The sequence below is a fragment of the Nicotiana tomentosiformis genome, chromosome 6 (genome assembly GCF_000390325.3).
Source record: "Nicotiana tomentosiformis chromosome 6, ASM39032v3, whole genome shotgun sequence".
In the NCBI taxonomy this organism is placed as follows: Eukaryota; Viridiplantae; Streptophyta; class Magnoliopsida; order Solanales; family Solanaceae; genus Nicotiana; species Nicotiana tomentosiformis.
Window position 1 is genome coordinate 42,981,666 of NC_090817.1, and position 25,220 is coordinate 43,006,885.

At 36.4% G+C, this 25,220-nt stretch overlaps 1 protein-coding gene across 11 annotated transcripts in view; it reads right to left on the reverse strand.

Moving 5' to 3' along the window:
* Positions 1-3,957: 3,957 nt before the first annotated feature.
* Positions 3,958-25,220, reverse strand: part of LOC104117922 (uncharacterized) — a 38,094-nt gene continuing 16,831 nt past the window's right edge. For 4 of the 11 annotated variants that reach the window (XM_070177302.1, XM_033661720.2, XM_070177301.1 and 1 more), the window contains 6 exons: positions 19,218-19,356; positions 17,099-17,294; positions 16,670-16,806; positions 16,537-16,576; positions 12,144-12,318; positions 5,449-5,741 (listed from right to left, as the gene is read on the reverse strand). In XM_070177302.1, coding sequence (XP_070033403.1) covers positions 12,152-12,318; positions 16,537-16,576; positions 16,670-16,806; positions 17,099-17,294; positions 19,218-19,356 — 679 coding nt within the window. In that variant the 3' untranslated portion in view covers positions 5,449-5,741; positions 12,144-12,151. The other 7 variants (XR_011408535.1, XR_011408534.1, XM_070177300.1 and 4 more) reach the window with 7 other exon arrangements.

Genomic DNA, 25,220 nt, shown 5'->3' on the forward strand with positions numbered 1-25,220 from the left:
ATTAGGGTTCACGAATTGGGACTCGTGAAATGTGACTACGGGGTGAAGTACCTCGGAGAAATCTTTAAATAAATCTTGTGTGGGAGCGGTTGCTCCTATTGAATTATTAATGTGACCTCTACTTAGTTTCACCGGACTTTAACTGCATTCAACTTACCCCACGGCATTATTACCTATTTGTTTCCCTGCTGTTAGTTGTTGTTCTTAGTTTTCTATTACAAGCACTGTTTGTTATTGTTATCATGCTTAGATTTATTCTGATATTGTTCCCTGTTAGTTTCGTATTCATACTTGTACATGTTATTTGATCTAGTAAGTGTCTTGACTATCCCTCATCACTACTTCACCGAGGTTAGTCTTGATACTTACTGGGTACCGCTGTGGTATACTCATGCTACGCTTTCTGCACATTTTTATGCTGATCCAGGTCCTACGAAGTTGATTGATCATTAGCTAGTTGTTCGCACTTTGCTGTGGAGACTCAAGGTATACCTGTCGTCGCGTTGGCAAGCCTCGGAGTCACCTTCTGATATTGTACTTGTATTGTTTATTTCTATTCCGAAACAGTTGTACTTAGAAGACTTTTCTAGTAAACGCAGCAGAGCTTATGACTTGTACTACCGGTTTTGGGATTGTAAGCTTTGTATAGAAAATTTTTGTTCATGTTTAATAGTTTTTGGTTGAGTTTGCCATTAATTCAGTAAGTGTTAGGCTTACCTAGTCCCTAAAACTAGGTGTCATCACGACATTCTACAGAGAAAAATTAGGGTCGTGACAGTTAGAGCGATTGCCTTTAGAAAATTCGAGCTCAACAGTTTATAGCGATCACGTTAAATCTTTAAAAATATTTTTTTGTGATTTTTGTGGAACTAAATGTTGAGCATCTTTTCACCGATTTTCAATATCTTTGGTTGTAGCTAGTTGGCATTTCATATTAAATTACTATTATTATGTTTTTTTTTTTAATTTTGGTTCGAAAACATTAATTATTTCTTTGAGGTAGGATTAGTGTCAGAAAATTTATCAAAGAGTGTAGAGAAAATTACTTGAGAATATTATACATTAATTTAATCCAATAATGGTTAAAAGTCATGAAGAAATAATGAATTTTCAAGAGTTAATTGACAAAACAATAAAAAAAATAATCACAACTTAAATGAGATAGAAAACTTGAATATATTCATACAGAAAAGAAAGTGTGTTACAAGAGGAGAAATAATTAATATGGAGGGCATCCGACTTGGTCTTATTCAAATGCTCTTTACTACTTGAAAAGTAATTTAGTACTTTCAGTTTCAATGTTCGCTTAATCTTTACTTTTTTTTTTTTTTTAATTTCTGGACCAGTTTATGAAGATTCAGCATTGCAACTGTTAGCTTTTATCCAACTTTGTGAAAGAAAAAAAAATTAAACCAACTAAAAAATATATTTTAATCTACTAATTTTCCATTTAATTAAAGAGTTATAATTATTTTAATCACTACGCATGAACTAAATTAATTAAAGAGTTATAATTATTTCACATTATTCAAATAATAAGTAAATAATTTATATAAATAAATATTAGACACATGATCGCTAAACATAAGAAAATAATAAGTTACCTCAATATGCTTTCTTGTGTCTAGGGGTGTTCGTCGGTCGGTACGGTACGGTATTTCGATATTTCGGTTAGGTATTTTCGGTATTCGGTTTCTTAAAATGCTATACCAATACCGTACCTAATTAAATTCGGTATGGTTCGATTTTTCTCTTTTCGGTTTATTCGGTTCGCTAACATCGGTTTATTCGGTTTGAATACTAACAAGTGCATAGAATCATAGACTATAATATTCTTAATTAATGTACTTAAAAGTACAAAACAGAAAACGTTTGTTGACAAAAGTTTTGTCCAAAACAAGCAAATATCAACCTAGAGAGAGAAAACTGCACATAAAGGAATAAATTTGATCATTAGAAATGTCTTCTTACTTGCTTAGAGTTAATTGATGAACTTAAAGAATAAAGGAAAGTAAAATTTCAATTTTTTATATTTATGTTATAATTAATAATATGTATTTTGTGTAATATAATAAATATTTCGGTACAGTATCGGTATTTCGGTATTTCATTTAAAAATACCAAATACCATATTTTTTTAAAAACTTAAACCAAATACCATACCGAATACCAAAAAATCAAATACCAAATACTAAAATTTTCGATTTCGGTACGGTAATTCGGTATTTACCAAATTATGCACAGCCCTACTTGTGTCAGCTTCAAAGGTTCCAAAAGCTTCTGAGACCTAGATTCCGCAACCTAAAATTGGATAAAACGATACCAAAAAATATAAAAAGAATCTGAGACAAGATTCTTTCCCAGAAAATTGACTCTTAAAGCAATAATGAAGTCATTAAATCAGAGGCGGAGTCAGAATATAAAGTTTATGTGTTCTAAGTTAGTCATCGAATTCATAACTCATTTAGCTACTGGGTTCACGATTAAATAGTTATACATATCTAATGAATTTTTAATACAAATATAGGGTTTAAATAAAAACTATTGGGTTCATCCGAACCCGAAACTCATACTATAGCTCCGCCCCTGCATTAAACATAATTAAAATCTAAATTAAAGACAAATATGCCATAGTTTCCGTCTAAGAAAACTTGTGCGAGAGACAAAATTTCGTTGAATAAACAAATTCTTAATTGACTTCAAAGTCGTCTAAGAATGCTTGTGCCACGATAGACAAAATTTCTAATGAATAAACATCTTAATTGACGTCGTATATATAGTTTGGTAACATACTTTAAATAAGAAAAGAATTTTGATATAGTAAAATCTTAATACATTTTAAAGTCCTCAATTTTAGGACTTTTTACTTATTTCAAATAAGGAAAGATGTAATAATTATATTTTTAATTATTTTCAATGTCCTAAATATTAAAAAAAAAATTATTAAATGACTATTTTGTTTAGTGTGAACTCTATTTTTAAAGGGTAAAAAAGGCGAACGACATTTCGCTAAGGGTGTTCGTGCTTTTAATATAGTACTAGTCTCTATGTACGTGCTTTACACGTATATTTCAAGTAAAAAATTGTATAATTTGTACAAAAGATAGTAAAATATTAATCGTCAAACACAACTCATTAACTTGAACATGCACAACTTTTACCAAATTGATTTATCCTTTCTTGTGAACATAGGCTCTACGGCAAAATTTGAGAGTACAATTAGAGAAAGTATGTAGTAATAACTTCCTATCGACATAGTGAATTTCTTATCCTATAAACTTATAATCTCTATTAAAATCAGACTTTGGAATTAAAGAAACAAGTGTAAGGAAATTGTGCAACAAAAACTTCTTGGAAGTAGCAAGAAATCATGCGACGTGGATGTCAGATGAAGCACACTCCAACTTCTGTGAACGGCTCTCTGCTATATAGATCTTATCTTACAAGGAGCAAAATATACTTTAATGAAAAGTTCTCTTTTTTGGCTTAGACTGAATTTTCCTTGAACACGTGTTAGCGCTCTAGGCATGTGTCAAAATCAAAATTAGATTCGCACGCCACATATCAAACCTTGATGAGCATCACTACTAATATGGCCTACTGATTCGTAAGCAAAAGTTATTGTTTTAGTCGACTATGTAGAACTAATGTTCATGAGTCTAAATAATAAAGTTCACGAAGTTAGCTTCCCATAAATAATTAACATACTTTCAGATATCAATTCACCAAAATATTTATTCTTTCCTTGTCTATTGCTTGATTAGCTTGGACAAGATAGAGCATACTATTTACTTCTCAATGATATAACAATCATTGTTGCATACGCCGTTGTTGCATCATATTCTTACCAATTTTCACCAAGTTTTGTTTGCAAGAAGTGGATCTCACAAACATAGAACAAAAAGAAAAAAACAAAGGCAAAGTAAATTTCCTGCTTAATTCTTGAACAATATAATATCGAAATGGAATTGGCTTTGTTTCCTTTCTTGCAAAAATAAGACCCTACATATCAAGGCCTGTTGGACATCAGTTTCAGTCAAGTAAAAAAAAGAGGTTAAATTGATGTACAAACTCTTTAGAAAACTTATATGGAAGTACAGGAAAAGAAATTCACATGCAATTGGAATAAATAATTAGAATGGTACAGGAAAATTTGTTTTTTCTTACTTACTTCTTCTTTTACTTCCGCTTCGAATCTTCAAGTAGATCCTACAACAAAAATCATGACCAAATAATTCAAGAAAGGACTAATAAAGAAACAATCTCCAAACGATAATATAATTTTAAATATTTAAGATCGCAAATAATAAGAATTATTTTCTACAGGTGTTGATGAACTTGATGATATGAGTGCTAAAGTAGATAGAATTTGATTCACAATCTACTGTTTTACAAATTTGAGTTTTCTTCAACATATCATTAAGCTATATTCATATGGCGAGTTGTTTTATATGTGCTATAAACAAACTCGAACATATCACTTTCTCTATGAATCCAAAAACAAAAAGTTGTGAGGTTGTAAAGGAAAAAGGAAAAAGTATGCTTGCGTATCTTGGAGTTGGAGAGATGGCCACAAAAGAGATATTGGCGGACGAGATTAAATACGTAAAGTCAGCGATATTTTGTACAAAATACTAATTAAATTGAGACTCAGCAGGACGTTTCCTTTGCAACCACAAATTCCTCAATCTCGTTCCATCACAAAGTCTTCCTTTGTAAGATCAATTTTTCAATACGTTCCATTACAAAAAATTTAGTAAAGTTTGAATTGATTTCAAAGTCCTAAATATTATGAGCAAATGTTCAATTTTACAATTTTATCCAATATGGAGTTATTTATAAGAAATAATAATTTAGTTCTAAGGATATAAAAGTTGATAAATATTACAAGAATATTTTTGTCGTTCAACATTTAGCATAAACATTCGTGCTTTTATAATAATATAGATAGATAGATATAGATAGATTATCGAAGAACGTCTATATGATCCTCCTTATTTCTGTACAATGTGTACATAAAAGACCCATGGTAGAATAAGTGGAGGTACTTCAGTCTTTCCAAATAAAGCACTAGCTAAGATAGCCCGCCCGAAAGGCATGCTTTTGGTGTTAGTTGTTACGTCGAAAGCTTAGCATTTTGGGAGAATGGCACAATATAATCATTTGGCACCACCGTTTAAATTTTGATTCCCGTAAAAAAAGCCTTGGAAAAATAATCTAAGCACGTAGGTTTCAGAAATTATTGGACAAATCTTATGGTGATTTGTCAAAATTCTAACTATTGTCATAATTTTAGCAAGTTATGGTGATAGTCACAAAATTCTAACTGTTGCCATATTTTTGTGCAATTGGCTACAAAATTCTAACCGATCAACAAAAAATTTCGCCTTGTGGGTTAAAATTCTAGTAATCATCAAGATTTCTGGTGCTTTAAAATTCTGACCGACATGCTTTAAAATTCTAACGCGGGGTTATTTTTCCAAAGCTTTAATTTAAATAGGAAGTACATTTGTTGAGATTACCAAATGAGGAATACTAAGATTATATATTAGAAATATTCATAAATATGAAAACTTCACAAATTATCCAATTCTAGTAAACTTGTGCAGAACTTGAAGCAGAATAGAAGTTGAAGAAGGCTACCGAAAAGCTTCCCTCTAGCAACTGCGAGTGCGAGTGCAGCTATTTTCTGTGCAGTTCCTTTCTGGTATTGCTCTTGACTGCTTCTTATCTTTATACAACTGCAATCAAGAAAGAGAATGTGAATCAGTGCTCGGATTATCTAGCTCACTATTTACGAACTTAAGCTGTAAGTTATCTCATATTTCAAGTTAAGAACAAAGATGATACTGGTTTTTGAAGGAAACTAACTAAATGGGATTGTTCCAATCACCAAATCATTAAGGAGGATATACATTAGTCCTCTAATACGTAAGAATTTTCAAATTAATATGACAAATCTAGAACTTAGGTTGTACTAAACCAACCAGTTTAAATACAATACTGAATCACAAGTCTCCTCAAACTTTGGAACCAATATGAAAATATTCAAGAAATCCTACTATGCCTTCATGTAGACTTTTTTTAATAGGTACGGCAAAATATTATTGATAAAACAGTACACAACGAGGTACTGAAATGTTACAAAAAGCTGGACTCCATCAAACACTACGCAAAAACTGTATCTAGAGAGCCCATAAACACTATGCCTTAATGTAGACTTTGTAATCATCTTCCAAATATCAGTTCACAAGCAGTACACAGAAGCTGTAAATATTCAATAGATAGACCCGTCACATCATCTTTCCACAAATGATGCGCCTCAGTGCCAGATTGCCATTATTGTAGTGTATTATATATCCTTTTTCTCTTTGTATTGGAAGTCAGAGCAAGCATCGAGTGCCAAAAGGTAAGTGATAAAGAAATGTTTGCTTGGAATACTCACTTCACTTTCTCGTGCATGGATGCTCAACATCAAAGTTTTAGTCAGCGGAGGTGAATGCAGGGTGGAGAAAGGAAGAAGGAGAAAACGAAGAACCCGAGACCGGACCAAGTTATAATTTTGTTGATTATAATGCAAGAGCAAATCAAACTGTTCCAAGACATACTAATCAGCTCAGATATCTTTGATATTGTTCGTTGAAGTAAAACCAAGGTCTACTTCCTTGACAAATTGAAAACCAAGGTAGCTAAATTACATCTATAATTATCCTTGATTCTCTACAAAATCACCTACTAGGACTTTGATTCAGGGGAGATGAGTTCAGAGCAAGGCTCTCACCCAGATTGATTCATATAGTCACAGGATTACTGTTATCAGTATACTATCTCAAGAAAGAAAACACAATCTCTTATGTTTTTCTGCTGCTAATGCAATTGTTTGAATTATGCTCACTGGAAGCAATTAACCCCTACAAAAGCTAACCTATTAGGAATAGCATTGAGGGAAAAAATATCATGCTACGATAGCAAATAGGATGTCAATTTCCAATCTTTAACGGAATCATTGATTGGAACAGGAAAGAACTGGGTTTTTTTCCCTATATCCAGTTTTCTGTTATTTTCTTACATGGTGGAAAAGTGCTCTATAAACAGTATTTTAGAACATTTGGACAGTCCAAAAGGCGCAAGAGAGAGGCTATTGAATGGAACTATAGCAGTAGCTAGATGGAAAGTAAAGGTCTAGTATAAGATTGTATTCTCAAAGGTCTGGCAAAATGAATTTTTCTCCAGAAGGCATTCTACCGTCTAACATGTTCCCAACCCTATGATGTACTTGCGCAAAAATGAATGTGCCTACAAATCAATACTTACTCAGAGGATAAACAAAGAAAAGCTATGATAATCAGAAGTGATAACAAGATTGCAAAAGGAATGTGCAGCTTTTAGCTTGTCAAAAATCCAGTTCACCTTCTCTTAAGTATTTTAAAGAGAGTCCACAACAAAAATAACCATCGAGATTGTTGAAGTTAGAGCTCACATGTTGATTTAGTGTTTGGAAAATCAGGAAATAGTATAATCTCTTAATTATCAAATAAGAATGATTGCTAACCCATGGCAGACAGATAATATGAATCTAGCAAATAATCAAGAAAGAAAAGAATACTCATTCTCTCATTCTAGTTTCAGAAAGTAAATTGATTGACTTTTGTTTTCAGATGCACTGCTTACATCTGTATGTTAATGTGATAGATATATAAGGATGAGCCTACTTGGCGTAAACATATATTTAAGACCTTAAGCGCTTTTATGAGACAACAGTCTTTAAAGTAGATATAAGTGCAAGAAGCTACTAGGGATATATATTTTTAAGTGTTTGATTATAAAAGAAACAATACAGTGTTTAGAAAATCAGGAAATAGTATAATCTCATAATGAGCATATAAAGCATAACTTTTAACCGATGGAAGCCAAACAAAATGAATCTAGCAAATAATCAAGAAAGAAAAGAATACTCATCCTGTCATTCTAGTTTTAGAAAGTAAATATGTAGACTTTTGTTTTCAGATTGGAAAACCTTTACATGATGAGGAAGTGTAGAAGAAATACACAGTTCAATCGAAGAGCCAACATAATCCGTTTTTAAAAGAGTAAAACTTAGAAAGTTTTATTTAAATTTAAAAGTGCATGACAACTGAGTCACCAATACCTATTAACATCATCTCCCGGAACCATTTAGGGCTGATCAAAATCGAACCGAAACCGTTAACCGAACCGATGTCTTATTGGCTTATTGGTATCGAATTATCGGGGTAATGGATTGTGAACGGATTGAGATTTTATAATTAACGGCTTAACGGTTTGTGGGCGGATTACTCAATTTTCTTATCTGGTAAACCGTTAAGAATTTTTATATTTATACTTTTACCCCTATGTATATAAAGTATTATTAAAACCTAAATGGCTAAATCCCTTCTAATTCTCAATAGAACTGTCGTCTGTCTGTAGCTAATGGCAGTCGTCTTTGGCTTCTAATCAGGAAAAGCTACTACAACTGACAGAGACAGTTTGAACTATGCATTTGGCCGTTTGGTATTGATTTTCAAAAAATTTCTATTTGGTTTAGCCGATAAATCGCCCAATAACCGCCCGATAATTGTCAATCCGATACCAATCCGCCCGTTGTCTTGTTGGATGGCTAGCGGATTACTACATTTATAATCCGATAACCGATAAGCCGAACCGTTAAGCGTAATTATCCGCCCGATAAGCACCCCTAGAACCATCCCTTCTTCAATGTCTATTGACACTAGCTTCTCAAATGTCGTTTCGACGGCATCCTTTTGCACTGGCAGCAGTGGTAGTAGAGTAGCTGGAGCTCCTCTCCTTAAAGTCAAGTGGCTTTATGGTAGGAGAGTATGTTTTAAGTATGCAATGGCCTTAGGCGTCAAAGTTACATCAATATTTTTTTGGTGGGCTTGAAAAAGAGATGGACGCAATACAGTTTAAGGTCCTTGAATGTTAGCTTAGCCAGCCACTTAATAGAATGACAATTTTCCTAACCTCTATGTGCTCATTTAAATTAGGCCAAATACATATACAGCCCCTCTAACTTGACACGAAATTCCATCTTGGCACCTCATCTTAGCCAAGTTCCAATTGAACACTTCATGTACACCTAAACTGTGTCATTTAAACCCTTAAATGATAGCCGTAAAAAAATTAGTGTGCGTGAACTTTACACACAGTGACCTGTCAAATGTAACAAATAAGGAAACACCACATGGCTTTTTAATCAAACTAATGCCAAAAATAAGAAGAAGAAAAGCCTTTGAGCCTAAAGAAAACGAAAGAAAATTATTTTTTAAGAACCCCCTTCTTGAGTATCATCTTCTCCACCATCAACTCAGATTTTTATCCTTTCCGACATCAAAACCCTTCAACCCTTTTTCTCCACCATCTACTATTGACTCAACACCACCACTTCAAAGTTCTATTTCCAATTCGCAGACCATCTCTGTAAGTTGTTGAGAAAAACGAGCACCATATGGGTCTTAGAATTTTATCATAGACCACAATGAAAATTAAGAATAAAGACAGAAGACAAATATGGTACCGCAATTGTGCTGCAGATTTCATTAGGTGATAAATATTTTATTATTGGGGTAGGGTGTTGTAAGATCATTGCAGAGCATTTTTGAAGTATAATAATAATAATAAGCTTAATAATTTGTCATCAAATTGAAAGTTAGCTTTTGGTCCATTTTTTGATGTCTTACAGAGGTTAAACTCCAATTGTATATTATCTACCTGTTTTGCCAAGAATGAAACGGGACCGAGATTCTGGATTTCCTATAAAACTTTTCAAAAGTTCTCAAAATTTTTTCTGAACACAATGATCTCACAGGCTTGTTAAAAAACTTCTCTTTCGATAGCTCAACTTCCTCTTTCTTTTTATTTTATTAAAAAATAATGGAAGAAAGCAGTGATCTGTCAAGAAGAGATCGAAAATAGAAAGAAGAAAAGGAGATGTGCAGTAAAAAAAAAAAAAAAAAGCAAAAGGCAACTTTTTAAGGAATGGGGCCCATTTTATATTTGTTAAAGTCATTTTACGCGCGCTAGATAAAAGTGAGAAACAAACATTGATCCATGTCATCATAATTGTTTAATTGTACAGTTTAATGGTACTTAAAGTGTTCAATTGGAACTTGGTTAAGATGAGGTGCCTAGATGGAATTTTGTGACAAGTTTGAGGGGCTATCTATGTATTTGGCCTTTAAATTAACTATAACTTTTGTTGACAAACACAACAAATAAATCTCACTCTTGATTTATATAAGCAATAATTATGCAGTCAGAGAAACAGAAAACTGGGTGTGGAATGTGAAGCACACCAAAAATAATTATGCACCACCCTCGTGATAACCAGTTACCAGTTTCTCAACCGACCATTTTACTCCTGACACACCACTGTAGACGGAGAGGGAATAAGGGACAATTTGTCGAATACCAATTTAACGAAGGGACATGAGTGGAATTCTGATGAATATCGGCATTCCTTTTTTTTTTTTTTTTTTTTGCCAAGCCTGTGCAGCAACCCACAAAACAGAAGAATTACTAATGGCTTAAAGTGGACAAACTACCAAATCCAAATAACATCATTGTTCGAACTTCCAATTTATGTGGCTAAGTTTAATTGGACAGATAAAAAGGAAAGTGTGCCACATAAAATGGGACAAAGGAAGTACTATTTTCTTCACTACTTGAACCAAAGGGAATTCTTCTTTTACCAACTTATTTCTACATCTTGGAACTCTTAAATTTGTGGACCCCAAGTGGGACCAAGGGCGGGTCTAAGGTAAGGCAGATAAAGCCCTTGCCTTAGGCCCCCAAATAGTAAGGGCCCCAAAATTACAAAATACTATATTAGTATTATATATAATACCAAAATTTATACAAATATTATTAATAAAAAAATTCAAATTTTTACATTTTTAAAATTTTGATTGAAGGTTCCTATTGAGCGAGTAAATAATGATAAATTTTTTCTCGCATTAAAAAAAAGTATATTTACCTTCTCATCAATTCTAATTCTTCTTCCTCTTTGTATACTCTTTCTTCTCTTCATGTTTTTGATGATTTCACTCTCTAATTTTAACTCGGATTCTCTGAATTAGCTAGTTCTTTTTGTCATATTTTATTTATTCATACATCAGAATGCAAGTTCTTTTATGTCTATCTGTTTTAATAAAGAAATTCTCGAAGACAGTAGCGCAAGATTCGTACTCAATGGATAATGAGCTGAATCTTCTACCTATTTCTAAATATCATACTTTTGTCCACGGGAGAGTTCGAAACCGTGATGTGAGCCTAGCATCATCACGCATTGGGCTCGTATCACAGAAAGTCATGTGGGTTTCTTTTGTGTCTTATTATCATATGAATATTATGAAAATTTAAGGGCCTTTTAATATATTTTGGCTTTAGGCCACAAAATTAGTTGAGCCGCCCCTGGGTGGGACCCTCGGCCCAGCCACCAAAATATATTCCAAATAATACCGAAGTGGGATTAGAGCATCATGTAACTTAGGCAGTATGATAAACCATGGTTTTTCTTCATGTCTTCAGCATTCAGTCAGCTTAATCAGCCAGCTATGATGGAAATGCAAAACCAAAAGGGGAAAAAAACAAACAAAAGGCAACGCTATAAGCTTTTATTTATAACTTCCTAATGAATATGGTACAGAAATCTCTAGCCTTCCCAAACATCCGTCTTATATAATAATGGATAGCAGCAGCTGTGCACATTGAGAAATTTTTCCTTACTGGACTTGAGCTCAGGTAATATACTTTATTCCAAACCCTTTTCTGCAGCATTGGTTCTTCAGTCAACCACTAAATACTACTTAGCCTACAGTAGCCGTAGAAGTGATTCAAAAACAACAGGATGGAATTAGTATCATACTTAGTACACTCCTCACTGAGATTAATCAAAGGCTAAAAGGAAAAGTATTATATTCAAGTCCAAAAGAAAACTAAATTACTTGCATGGAAAAAAATACTTTCTTATGAATTAAAATGTTCAACACCCACAACAATTGGCAAGGAAAAGGTTATGGTTGATAGTGATGGAAAACTGTTACTGTTAGATCCACCAAAATAGGAAAGGATATGATTCGTAAAAGAGAGATAAGAAAACTCACAAGACATCTTAGTAGTCTTCATCTTCGGAATAAGAGCCATCGATGTATTGGTCATATATCTGATATTCTCCAAGACTCTGATCATCTTGCACTTCATCCACCCCCGCTGTACTGAATGGAAAATTACCAAAGAGCTCTTGCAAGTAATCTCTTGAAACATTATCGTGGTTTGTATCTGGGCAGCATATAGGAAACTTAAAATTTTGGGTAACTAATATCCGGCTCCAACAAAAACCTTGGCACCCAATTCCCAGTGTTTATAAACCAGAAGTTCATGGCTAGAAGACCCTAGAAAGGAAAAGGAGAAAGGAAAATTGCTCCAAACCACAAAATTAGACCCTAGAGGTACTTGAGCATAAAAAGTAACATATTGATCACTCCATGCAATTTCCATCTTCATTACAATGCAACGAGAGGAATGTCTATTTATGACCCAAAAAGAACTCTTTTTTTTTTGATAACCATGGTATATCCAAATCAGCTTGCACGCACCTCAACTAATTCGACAGGGCCAAAAATAACTTATCTTTTATCACACAAAAAGGAAATCATCACTTTACAACACAATGCTCAGTAACGACCCGACTAGTCGCTTTGCGTTCTAGCATTTCGTTTCGTGATTTGAGACCTTGAGTAAGCTCATTTGATGTTTCATGACTTGCGTATATGGTTGGTGTTGATTTTCGAGAGGTTCGGGAATGTTTTGGAAGATAAATTCTAATTTAGGAATATTTAAGTCGGAAGAGTTTACTATGGTTTGACTTTTGTGTAAACGACTCCGGATTGTGGATTTGAAGATTCTAGTAGGTTCTTATGATGATTTTGGAACTCGTAAGAATTTTTAGTTCGGGCCTCGGGTGGCTCGGGATTGATTCGACACTTCTATTTGAAAGTTGAAATCTATGAACTTAAGAGAGTTGCATAATTTGGATTGATCATTGATTCTTGATTTTGATGTTATTATTCGTGTTTTGAGCCTTTCGATAAGTTTGAGTAAGGTATATGAACTTGTTAGAATGATTGGACGGGGACTGAAGGAGCTCGGGTGAGTTTCGTGGTGGTTTCAGATCATTTTGAGCTAAGTTGGTTGTTGGTTTTTCTATTGTCAGTGATGGTCTTCGCGATCGCGAGGTGTATACCGCGATTGCGTAGAGGGAGAGTGGCAAGTGGAATTTTGTTCACCGCGATCGCATGGAAGCTATCCGTGATCGCGTAGGGTCGATTGGTGAAGCTTCGCGGTTGCGAGCGTTATTACGCGATCGTGTAGTAGACTTCTGGGACTGGAGGTGTTACTCTCTGCGATCGGGTGTGCAGGGTTGCAAATGCATAGGTGTTTGCCAGTGACACTTTGTGGTCGCATAGGTGCGCCCATGCGATCGCGAACTCGATGCATTATTTAGTTCCAGGGTATTTTATGTCCAAAATTTTGAGAATGTTCATTTTTCACTATTTTGAGTTTCGGAGAACGAGAGGAGGCGATTTTGGAGATGAATTTTGTGAGAAAGCACGGGAGAAAAATATATCATTAATCACTTGATTATAATACAATGAGCCTTATTTATAACTATATAAAATACATATCCTAGTCCTATTCTATGTGGGACTAGGACTAATTACATATTAATTACATAACTATCTAACACTTCCCCGCAAACCGATGCATACAAATCATATGTACCGAGCTTATTACATATGTAACTAATACGAGAACCAGTGAGGGACTTGGTGAAAATATCTACAAGCTTATCATTCAACTTCACAAACTTTGTAGCAATATCTCCTAAGAGTATCTTTTCACTAACGAAGTGACAGTCAATCTCAATGTGTTTAGTTCTATCATCGAACACAGGATTTAATGCAATATGAAGGGAAGCTTGATTATCATACACAAGTTCTATCTGGCTGATCTCACCAAACACATTGAGCCCAAATATCTGAGTATACCTATTCTTGAGATATGTTGATATACTTGATTTGGTCATAGTCACAAGTTATAATGTGAGCACACATCTGCACTTGTTATTCTTGTGATATGCCTTAAAATGTTGTACGACTACTTGAGTCTCCTTATTCATGTTAGAGATCATGTTTAGGCTTTTGATGCTTAATTGGACATAATGATCATTTGGAGGATAGATTACATGTTGGAGCTGCAGTAATACGTCACATACATGCATATATCATACATAGAGATCATCTATTATTCATATGCATACATCGCTGCATATGGTTCCCTAGTATGTACTGAGGTTATGACACGTGAGTTGTCCGCGCAGTTGAGATGATTATGGCATGAGGTTTCTGTCGTGCAGTGCACGAGGTTTTTGCCGTGCGGTTGTTATGATATGGATATGGCATGAGGTTTCTGTCGTGCGATGATTGTGATATGAGATTGTTTTGGCACGAAGTCTTTGTCGTGCATTGGACGTGCTAGTCACGATCCGTTCAGCGTGTGGATATGGATCCATCCCCATAGGATCGCCCTCTCATGTTTCTCTCTTAATAGCGTACGCGCAGATTGTGAAAAACTGACGAGTTTCTGATTGATTGTGATGAGGGATCCGATGTGATGAGTTATTGAGCATAAAGGTAGAAGCTTTGACCATCCAAGTGAATTCTTTATGTGTATTCATGCATTTTCATGCTTTATTCATGCATATCTTCTACACATACTAGTTGATGCATTTTACATATGCATGGGACTTGTTAGTGAGTTGATGGACAATTGGAGGGTGTCGGATTTATGTAAAGGAAGAGTCTTCATCATACATTGACATGTTGTACTCATGTAAAGGTTTTCACATAAATGCTATTTGGAAATTGATATGGGATTGAATCTTTGTCATGTATAGACACTTTATATTCATGGTGAAGTATAAGAGTAAATGCTACTTGGTGCATATCTCTTTTGTACGCAAAATTGGTGCATTGTATTTGCTTTGACCTGATTAATTGGAAAAGCATGCTTATTATATTCTTCTTCGATTGTGCACTTTTATTATTGATATCCGTTGTTTCCTTGGTTATTTCTTGGTTATATCTCTATTATTATATATGCTTATGAGTTGCATAGGTTATATAAATTGAGTATCTTTTGACTAAACCTCACCACTACTTCGTTGAGGTTAGTCTTGATACTTGCTGAGTACATGGGGTTGGTTGTACTCATACTACACTTCTGCACCTTGCGTGCAGATTTTGGAGCTGAGCTGTTGTGGAAGACGGAGTATAGCTTTGAAGATGTAATAGCGTTCCAATTGCAAGCTACCATTTTGTTCATGGTAGTTAGGACTTGTACTCATGTTTATGTATATGCAAACTGATGTATTTTCTTCGTACTAGCATTGTAAATCTAAGTCTTAGTGGCTCATGACTGTACTACCAGTTCTTGGGGATAGTTGTATTCATTTTTGCATTTTTATTAAATTGTTTACTTGATGACCTTCAATTCAAATTGTATTATATCTTGGTTGGCTTACCTAGCTGGTTGGCTTAGGTGCCATCACGACTTGGTGGGATTTTGGGTCGTGTCACGTTTTTTCCCCAGTTTCTTCTGGTTGTCAGAACTAGGCTCTAAACCAGGACTCTACAAGATTTTACTAGATTGGGCCCCAAGGAGATGGAAGAGCTAGAGTGACAATCTCAACCAAGGTTTGAATAACATAGGTGTCACTAAGTGAAATCTTCCCATCCACCGAAGCCTTGGACAGAGTTATCCAACACCTGTGTTGGTTGAGGTAGTTGATATACCAGAGGTGTGCAAGTTCATCCAAACCCCACTGTTATCTTTTCATTTTTTTTTTAAGAAAAAAGAGATTGACTAGACCGGTTGCTAAGCTTTCCAATAGAAACTAGCTACTCCCATCTACCTTTATGTTCAATATCATGTAAACTATTGCAGATAGTTACTTATACTCCCTCTGTTACAATTTATGTGAACCAATTTGACTGGGCACGGAGTTTAAGAAAAAAGAGAAGATTTTTGAACTTGTGGTGTAAAATGAGGCACATATATTTTGTGTGGCTATAAATCATTGCATAAAGGTAAATTGTTTCCAAATATGGAAAGGGGTCATTCTTTTTGGTACGGATTAAAAAGGAAATATGTTCACATAAATTGAAACGGAGGGAGTATCTTTTTAAGACAACAATTCTACCCTCCAGTTCTTCTTTATTAATTGCTCTCCTGCTTCTTTTGTCAGGCTGTGAGAAGAAAAAACAAAATTATTAAGGATGAGTATCTGCAAATTTTCCTAGAAGAATCGTTTTTATACTTCGTGCAAATCTCTTGCAGGTTTGCTGATCATTCTACTAATCCCATCCATCAGCATGTAAGCATAAGACAAGAATGACATAATAAATCTGATTGAGTATGGTTTTGTTCCAAGGATACGTGGATCATCATGTATAGAGACATCCCCTTCCTGGCCAACCTAAGAAGACAAGGCATTAGTTGACTTCACAATGAGAAAGATGCTTATCACAAATTGCTTATGAATGCATCTCAAATATAAATATCATCTTACAAGGTCAAGAGGTTCGTACGCATCCATCTCATCTTCAACATTATCATCCTCAAAGTCATCTTCATCATCTTCTAAATAATCAGGTTCATCAACTTCATTGTTTTCTGCTTGGTCATCGACTTCATTGTTTTCAGCTTCTGACATTTCAAGGAATTTATAGGAGAAAAACTTGAGTAAAGGCTCCGATGTGACTATAATGACAACTAGCTGGAAGATAAAAATATACCAAAAGTAAGGTAAAATCTGGAAGCCTGAAAGTACTCCACAGAGCAAATCAGCTGTAGGGATAATTTTAGCTTTGATATTTGCAGTTTAGGAGTTTTAGAAAATACGACAGTTAGTTACATTAACAATTAAATTTCATGATAGATAATTACGTCAATGTTTAAGATTCATGATAGACTACAAATAACTCCAACTGTTTTCAACCTTTATGGACTTTTCCTTGCTCTTCAGATCTTGTAACTTTCACACAAGTGTGAATCCTCTTCGACTTCTCAAAGCGGGCAGACACAGTTTTTAGTAAAGACTCTGCATCGGGATGAGGGCATACTGACATAAATCTCACAGCAATGCACAGTCTCAAGCAATCAAGAATATGAGAGGAGAACCATCCTGTTGTATTCTGCAAATAAAATTATCAGAAGAAAAGTACCATTGGTGATTGCTTCAAGTATTTGTCAGAATACACAAAGATAACTACATTTATGCAAATCGGAATTGTTTTAAGTACATAAGAAGTGAGTTACTAAAGGAAAACCCCCAGGGCCCAACCCCCCAAGAGGCAAAATTATCTGTCCTTTCCACCTATCATCTGTTGTTAACATCCTCTCAGAGAAATTACAAGGAAAAAGGCACCAGGCAGAGCATTTAGGATATACTTGAAATGTTCATAGTAATACATTCAATCTGAAAACCAAAAATAAAGAAATAAAGAAAAAGACCAAGGTGAAAAAGAAGTATCAAGAGATAACATGATCGTAGGCATAAGAAAATAAAAACATTAAACAATCAGTCTCTAGTGGACAAATCTGTTTGCTTCTCTCCTGAACCAGATTGACTTCTAATCCTCAAGATTGTCAAGTCAATAGTTAGATTTGATTATCTTTCAGCACAAGAGATCTCATGAGCAGAAATATGACTTTTAGAATGAATGAGTGTGAGTGCGCACACGCAAATATGTTATTATCGCAAAGATAGTCCGCACGTTTTCATTTCTCCACTCACTCAATTGGTATTGACAAAGATGAATCGCAAGTCTTTTTGAACTTTCATCGGGAAAGGCAAACATGAAATTTGCTATATGAGAGCTATTTAGACTTAAGAGAATAGACCACAGGTCTAACTCAACTCCAAAAAAATTGCACCAGAGGTGAGAATTGTCCAAAACAATATAAAGAGACTACAACCTATACCTTCGATCAATGTAGGACTCTAACACTCCCTCCCCTTCTACCCTAAGCTGCACATTAAAACTGGCATCTGGAATATGGATAACATAGTGGTGCCTAACATTGAGTAACACAACACCAGGGATGAGTTTGACTTAGTGAACCCAGCCTCACGTATTCCGCCCCAATTTAGAAACCAAGCAACCCATGCCTTCAAGTGGGCCATGTAACCAACTGTGTGTGATAGCCCAAAAGCTAGCTAACTAAACCCGATCTTCAAGAAGACTTAGAACTTAGGATTTTTGTCTACTCTGGTCCATATTAAGAAAATGGACATAGGACCTAACTCAACCCCCAACGCTAGCTCGTGAGGTGAGGATTGTCCAAGACCATATAAAAAGACTACAATTTATACTCAACCAATTTGGCACTCTAACACCATAGCACACCAGAAAGCGGCGAAGAACAAAAGGTAACACAATATCGGGGACGTGTTTGGCTGTGATACCATGTTGAAGTGTGTGACCAACCCATCTATGACACACTTTATCTATTTAATGATATCTTCAACACGTTTCCCCGCATGCGGGCCTTGATTCTTTTCCATAGGCCAAATATGCAAAAATTTTGGCTTTTGGGGTTAATTTGGATCCAAAATTCATTTTCTTAACATGGTATCAACGTATCTAGAAGTCCTAGATTCAAGAAAGAGTCTACAGTCTATATGCAGAACTACTGCGGGACTCTAGAAACATTATTGTCCTGCCTTTTCAAAGAGACAATAAATTATTGAGATAAAGTGAATAGTCGAAGCATCACTCTGCTTCGTCCCTAAGTGAGAAACAAAGAAAATATGGAACAACATATCCATTAATTAAGAAACTACTTCATTACTTTATTAGTTTTCTACTATCATAAATTTATTATCCCAAGCAAATAGTAGACAAGAATTTACTATGTATACAGCAAGAAGTTACATACTTCCATTATCATAGTGGACAACATACACTGCAATCCTACTGAACAACTAAATGGTAATGGGGTTTCTGATTTGATGAAAGCAAGGGCATCACGAGCACCACAAACCATCCATGCATCAACGTGTCTAGCATACAATAGCTTGTTGAAAAGAAATATTTTACTGAATGATAACATACATCACAAGTTTCTTGATTTGAGGGTTTTCTGATTTCTTGTTGAATGTAGTTGTCCTTGAGTTCACAAAGTTGCAATGATATCTGACATTTATACGGAAAAACACGGAAGGCACATATATCATCCCATCTATGTTTCAATCTGCAGAAAAAAAAGAAAATACGACATAAAAAAGCCGATTAGCTGGCTGTCATTATCCATATGACCAAATCAAATCGGGTTTATGTATGAAGATCATGTTGGCTAGTTCAGCACTAATTTAGTTCTACCCTAGTTAAGTGATGTGAATATCAAAGAAAAAAGTATTAGAAAGAAGCCCTGCAGAAAAGAAGTTAGCAACCGGAAGAAATAATACACGAGAAAAATATTATTGATGTATTAACAATGATACAATGAGCCCTATTACTCCTATTACATGTGGGACTAGGACTAATTACACATAACTATCTAACACTCTCCCTCACGCCGGTGCATACAAACTGTGAGAAGGCACGGGAGAAAATATGTTATTGATATTGGATAAACAATACAATACAAGAGGTCCTTATTTATAGCTATACTATACAAGGACATACTACTCCTCTACCAATATGGGACAATACTACACTATATACATGCCGTAAACTAACACTCCCCCTCAAGCCGGTGCATACAAATCATATGTACCGAGCTTGTTACATATATAACCAATACGAGGACCAGTGAGAGACTTGGTGAAAATATCTGCAAGTTGATCATTCGACCTCACAAACTTTGTAGCAATCTCTCCTGAAAATATCTTTTCTCTGACGAAGTGACAATCAATCTCAATGTGTTTAGTTCTCTCATGGACCACCGGATTTGATGCAATATGAAAGGCAGCTTGATTATCGCACACAAGTTCCATCCGACTGATTTCACCAAATTTCAACTCCTTGAGCAATTGTTTGGTCCAGACTAGCTCACATGTTGCCATAGTCATTGCTCGATATTCTGCTTCTGCACTAGACCGAGCAACTACATTCTGTTTCTTGCTCTTCCAGGACACCAAATTTCCTCCTACTAAAACACAATATCCAGACGTAGAACGTCTATCAGAAGGTGATCCTGCCCAATCAGCATCTGAGTATCCAATGATCTGCTCATGACCTCGATCCTCAAAGAGTAACCCTTTGCCTGGAGCCGATTTTATATATCGAATAATGCGGACAACTGCATCACAATGACTATCACAGGGAGAATTCATAAACTGACTTACAACACTCACAGGATAAGAAATGTCGGGTCTAGTCACTGTGAGATAATTTAATTTTCCAACCAGCCGCCTATAGCTTGCAGGATCGCTAAGCGGCTCCCCCTGTCCTGGCATAAGTTTAGAATTCGGATCCATCGGAGTGTCAACAGGTCTTGCAACCTATCATCCCCGTCTCCTCAAGAATGTCTAAAGCATATTTTCTTTGAGAAATAACAATACCTGAGCTAGACTAGGCAACCTCAATACCTAGAAAGTACTTCAATCTGCCTAGATCCTTAGTTTGGAAGTGCTGGAAGAGATGTTGCTTCAGATTGGTAATACCATCCTGATCATTGCCAGTAATAACAATATCATCAACATAGACTACCAGATAAATACAGAGACTTGAAGCAGAGTGCCGATAAAACACAGAGTGATCAGCTTCACTACGAGTCATGCCAAACTCTTGGATAACCGTGCTGAACTTACCAAACCAGGCTCGAGGAGACTGCTTTAGACCATAAAGTGACCGACACAAGCGACATACAAGGCCACGAGACTCCCCCTAAGCAACAAAACCAGGTGGTTGCTCCATATAAACCTCATCCTCAAGATCACCGTGAAGAAAGGCATTTTTAATGTCCAGCTGATAGAGGGGCCATTGACGAACCGCAGCCATGGATAGAAAAAAGCGGACTGAAGCCACTTTAGCCACGGGAGAGAAGGTATCACTGTAATCGAGCCCAAATATCTGAGTATATCCTTTGGCAACAAGACGGGCCTTAAGTCGATCAATCTGTCCATCGGGACCAATTTTGACTGCATAAACCCAACGACAACCAACAGTAGATTTACCTGAGGGAAGAGGAACAAGCTCCTAAGTACCACTTGTATGTAAAGCAGACATCTCGTCACTCATAGCCTGTCGCCATCCTGGATGAGACAACGCTTCACCTGTAGACTTAGGGATAGAAACCGAGGACAAAGAAGATATAAAAGCATAATGGGGAGATGACAGACGATGATAGCTCAAACCGACATAATGAGGATTAGGGTTAAGTGTGGTCTGTATACCTTTCCGAAGTGCAATCGGTGTACTAGGAGCAGGGTCCGCAGCAGGAGCAGGGTCAGGTGCAGGACGAGAACCAGTTGGGCCTGATAGAGGACGCAAACGACGATGATAAGTCAAGAGTGGTATTCCTGTGGCTGGGGAACTAGGGGGAACAATACTAGACTCCTAAACGGTTGGTATAGATGAAACCTCTGTGGTCGAAGGTGGAGGAGGAGCTATAGTAAACTCCTCAAAGGTCGGTATAGGTAAGACCTCAGATATATCATGGTGATCAGCAGAGGTAAAGAAAGGTTTAGACTCAAAAAATGTGACGTCAGCTGACATAAGGTACCTACGAAGATCTGGAGAATAACAACGATATCCCTTCTGAACACGAGAATAACCAAGGAAGACACACTTGAGGGCACGGGGAGCTAACTTATCTTTCCCAGGGGCTAAGTTATGAGCAAAACACGTGCTCCCAAAAACACGAGGTGGAAAAGAGTATAAGGGTGACTGGGGAAACAATACTGAATGCGGAATCTGATTCTTGATGGGAGATGAAGGCATCCGATTAATCAAATAACAAGCTGTGAGAACTGCATCGCCCCAAAAACGCAACGGAACACGAGATTCAATTAGAAGTGTGCGAGCAGTCTCAATAAGGTGCCTATTCTTTCTCTCAGCAACCCCATTTTGCTGAGGGGTATAAGGACAAGATGTCTGATGAATAATTCCTTGAGAAGTCATAAACTGCTGAAATTGAGAAGATAAATATTCTAAGGCATTATCACTGCGAAAAATGCGAATAGAAACACCAAATTGGTTTTTGATTTCAGCACAGAAACTCTGGAATATAGAAAATAACTCAGAACGATCTTTCATTAAGAAAAGCCAAGTACATCTTAAATAATCATCAATGAAACTGACAAAATAACGAAATCCCAAGGATGAACTGACTCTACTAGAACCCCATATATCAGAATGAACTAAGGAGAAGACAGACTCTGCATGACTCTCAACACTACGCGAAAAGGAGGCTCGGGTATGTTTCCCAAGTTGACGCGACTCACAATCTAATGTAGACAAACTAGATAAGCTAGGCACCATCTTCTGAAGTTTGGATAAACTCGGATGTCCTAAACGTCTGTGGATTAGATTTGGAGGATCTGTAACTAGACATGTTGTGGAAGGACTGAGTGAGTTAAGGTAGTAAAGGCCTTCTGATTCACGTCCTGTACCAATTGTCTGTCCCGTACTGCGGTCCTGCATAATAAAAGAATCGTCAATAAAATATATACCACAATGGAGGGCACGAGTCAAACGACTAACAGATGCAAGACTAAAAGGACAGCCATGGACATAAAGAACGGAATCTAGGGTGATAGAAGACAAGGGATTAGCTTGTCCAACTCCTTTTGCCTTAGTTTGACATCCATTGGCTAAAGTAACAGTGGAAAGAGACTGTAAATATACAATATTTGACAAAAGTGATATATTACCATAGATGTGATCAGAAGCGCCGGAGTCCATGACCCATGGGCCAAGAGTGCTAGACTGGGAAACACAAGCAAAAGAATTACCAGTAACAGAAGTATCAGTCTGAGCAACTGATGCTACTTGTGGAGATGTCTGCTTACTTGCTCGATACTGAAGGAGCTCATTATATTCTTCTTTAGATAAAGAAAATCCTTGGTTACCTGGAGTCTCGGTCTGAGCAATGTAAGCATTTTTGGGTGGATGACCATGTAAGGAATAGCACATTTCACGAGTGTGTCCAAGTTTGTGACAATAAGAACACTTGGGTCTAGATCTTCCAAAACGACCTCCTCCTCGTCTATACTCCATAGTTTGAGATGCCCGAACATCCATTGTCTGGGATGCAAGAACAGAGGAATCAAGTATCTGTGATGAGATCACTGGTGGACTTGGTGCTGCAGCAAGGCGGAGTAATCGAGAGAATAATTCATCAATTGTCGGGACAGACGGACTAGCCAAAATCTGGTCGCGTACTGAATCAAGATCGTTAGGAAGTCCAGCGAGGGTAAGAACGAGAAACATCTTCTGTCGCTGCTCTTGTTGTTTTTCCACACTAGCAGAAACTGGCATCAACTTCTCAAATTCCTCTATGACTGCTTGTACTTGACCCAAGTAAGTAGACATATCCAATTCCTGCTTCTTTAAGTTTGTCATCCGCAATATCACATCATAGAAACGAGATATGTCATTAGTGTATAAGGTGTGTGCCTTTGCCCAAACCAAATAACATGTCTAGAATGGACGAAACAAGGGCATCAACTTGGAATCAATAGATCGCCACAAGATGCTACATAACTGAGCATCGATTTTTGCCCAAAGTGCTATTGTCTTTTCATCTCCGTCGCTAGACTGTTTGATTAGATGATCTTGAACACCGTGACCTCTACACCATAACTCAACAAATAAAGCCCAAGCTAAGTAGTTTGAACCTCCCATTAAAGGTTCCGAGGTAATAATAGCACTAGAGCTTCCAGAACTCATGTTTCTAGACCCAAAAGCATCAAATCCCAAAGACATTGTTGCAAATTATTACCAAATAAGAGAAAGAATCAGTTGTAATCCACTGAAACAGTGTACGGAAACACAGAAACAGAATACTGAAATACTGTAGCTGCCGGAATCTACTGTAGCTATCGGAATAGTACTGTAGCTGCCGGAAAAAAACTCAAAGTTGTCGGAATGAAATGAAAACAGTAGGGGTAGGAACGGAATTACCAGGCGACCCAATTGTTCTGAAGGAAGATTTTCAAAAAATGGTCGGAAGTGGTCGTACGCGCCGGCGCGTGAGCTTCTGGTGGCGCGTGGAGGCGCGTGAGGAGGCTGCTGCCGGAACTTTTCACTGGGGTTTGGTCGCCGGACAGTGACGACTCTTGTGGTAGTGTTGGATTTTGCACAACACTGACAGAAATGAAGCAGATAGAAAACAGCCTTAAAAAAGTACTGATTTCTCTTTCCCGGAATCGCTGGAATTTATGCACAGCGATAAGTATCTCACAATTGCCCTGATACCATGTGAGAAGGCACGGGAGAAAATATGTTATTGATATTGGATAAACAATACAATACAAGAGGTCCTTATTAATAGCTATACTATACAAGGACATACTACTCCTCTACCAATGTGGGACAATACTACACTATATACATGCTGTAAACTAACACAAACCATATGTACCGAGCTTGTTACATATGTAACTAACACGAGAAACAGTGAGGGACTTAATGAAAATATCTGCAAGATGATCACTCGACTTTACAAACTTTGTAGCAATATCTCCTCAGAGTATCTTTTTTCTGACAAAGTGACAGTCAATCTCAATGTGTTTAGTTCTCGAACACCGGATTTGATGCAATATGAAGGGCAGCTTGATTTTCACACACAAGTTCCATCTGGCTGATTTCACCAAATTTCAACTCCTTGAGCAACTGTCTGATCCAAACTAGCTCACATGTTGCCATAGCTATTGCTAGATATTCTGCTTCTGAACTAGACCGAGCAACCACATTCTGTTTCTTGCTCTTCCAAGACACCAAATTACCTCCTACTAAAACACAATATCCAGATGTAGAATGTCTATCAGAAGGTGATCCTGCCCAATCAGCATTTGAGTATCCAACGATCTGCTCATTGCCTCGATCCTCGAATAATAACCCTTTGCCTGGGGCTGACTTCACATACCGAAGATTGCGGACAACTTCATC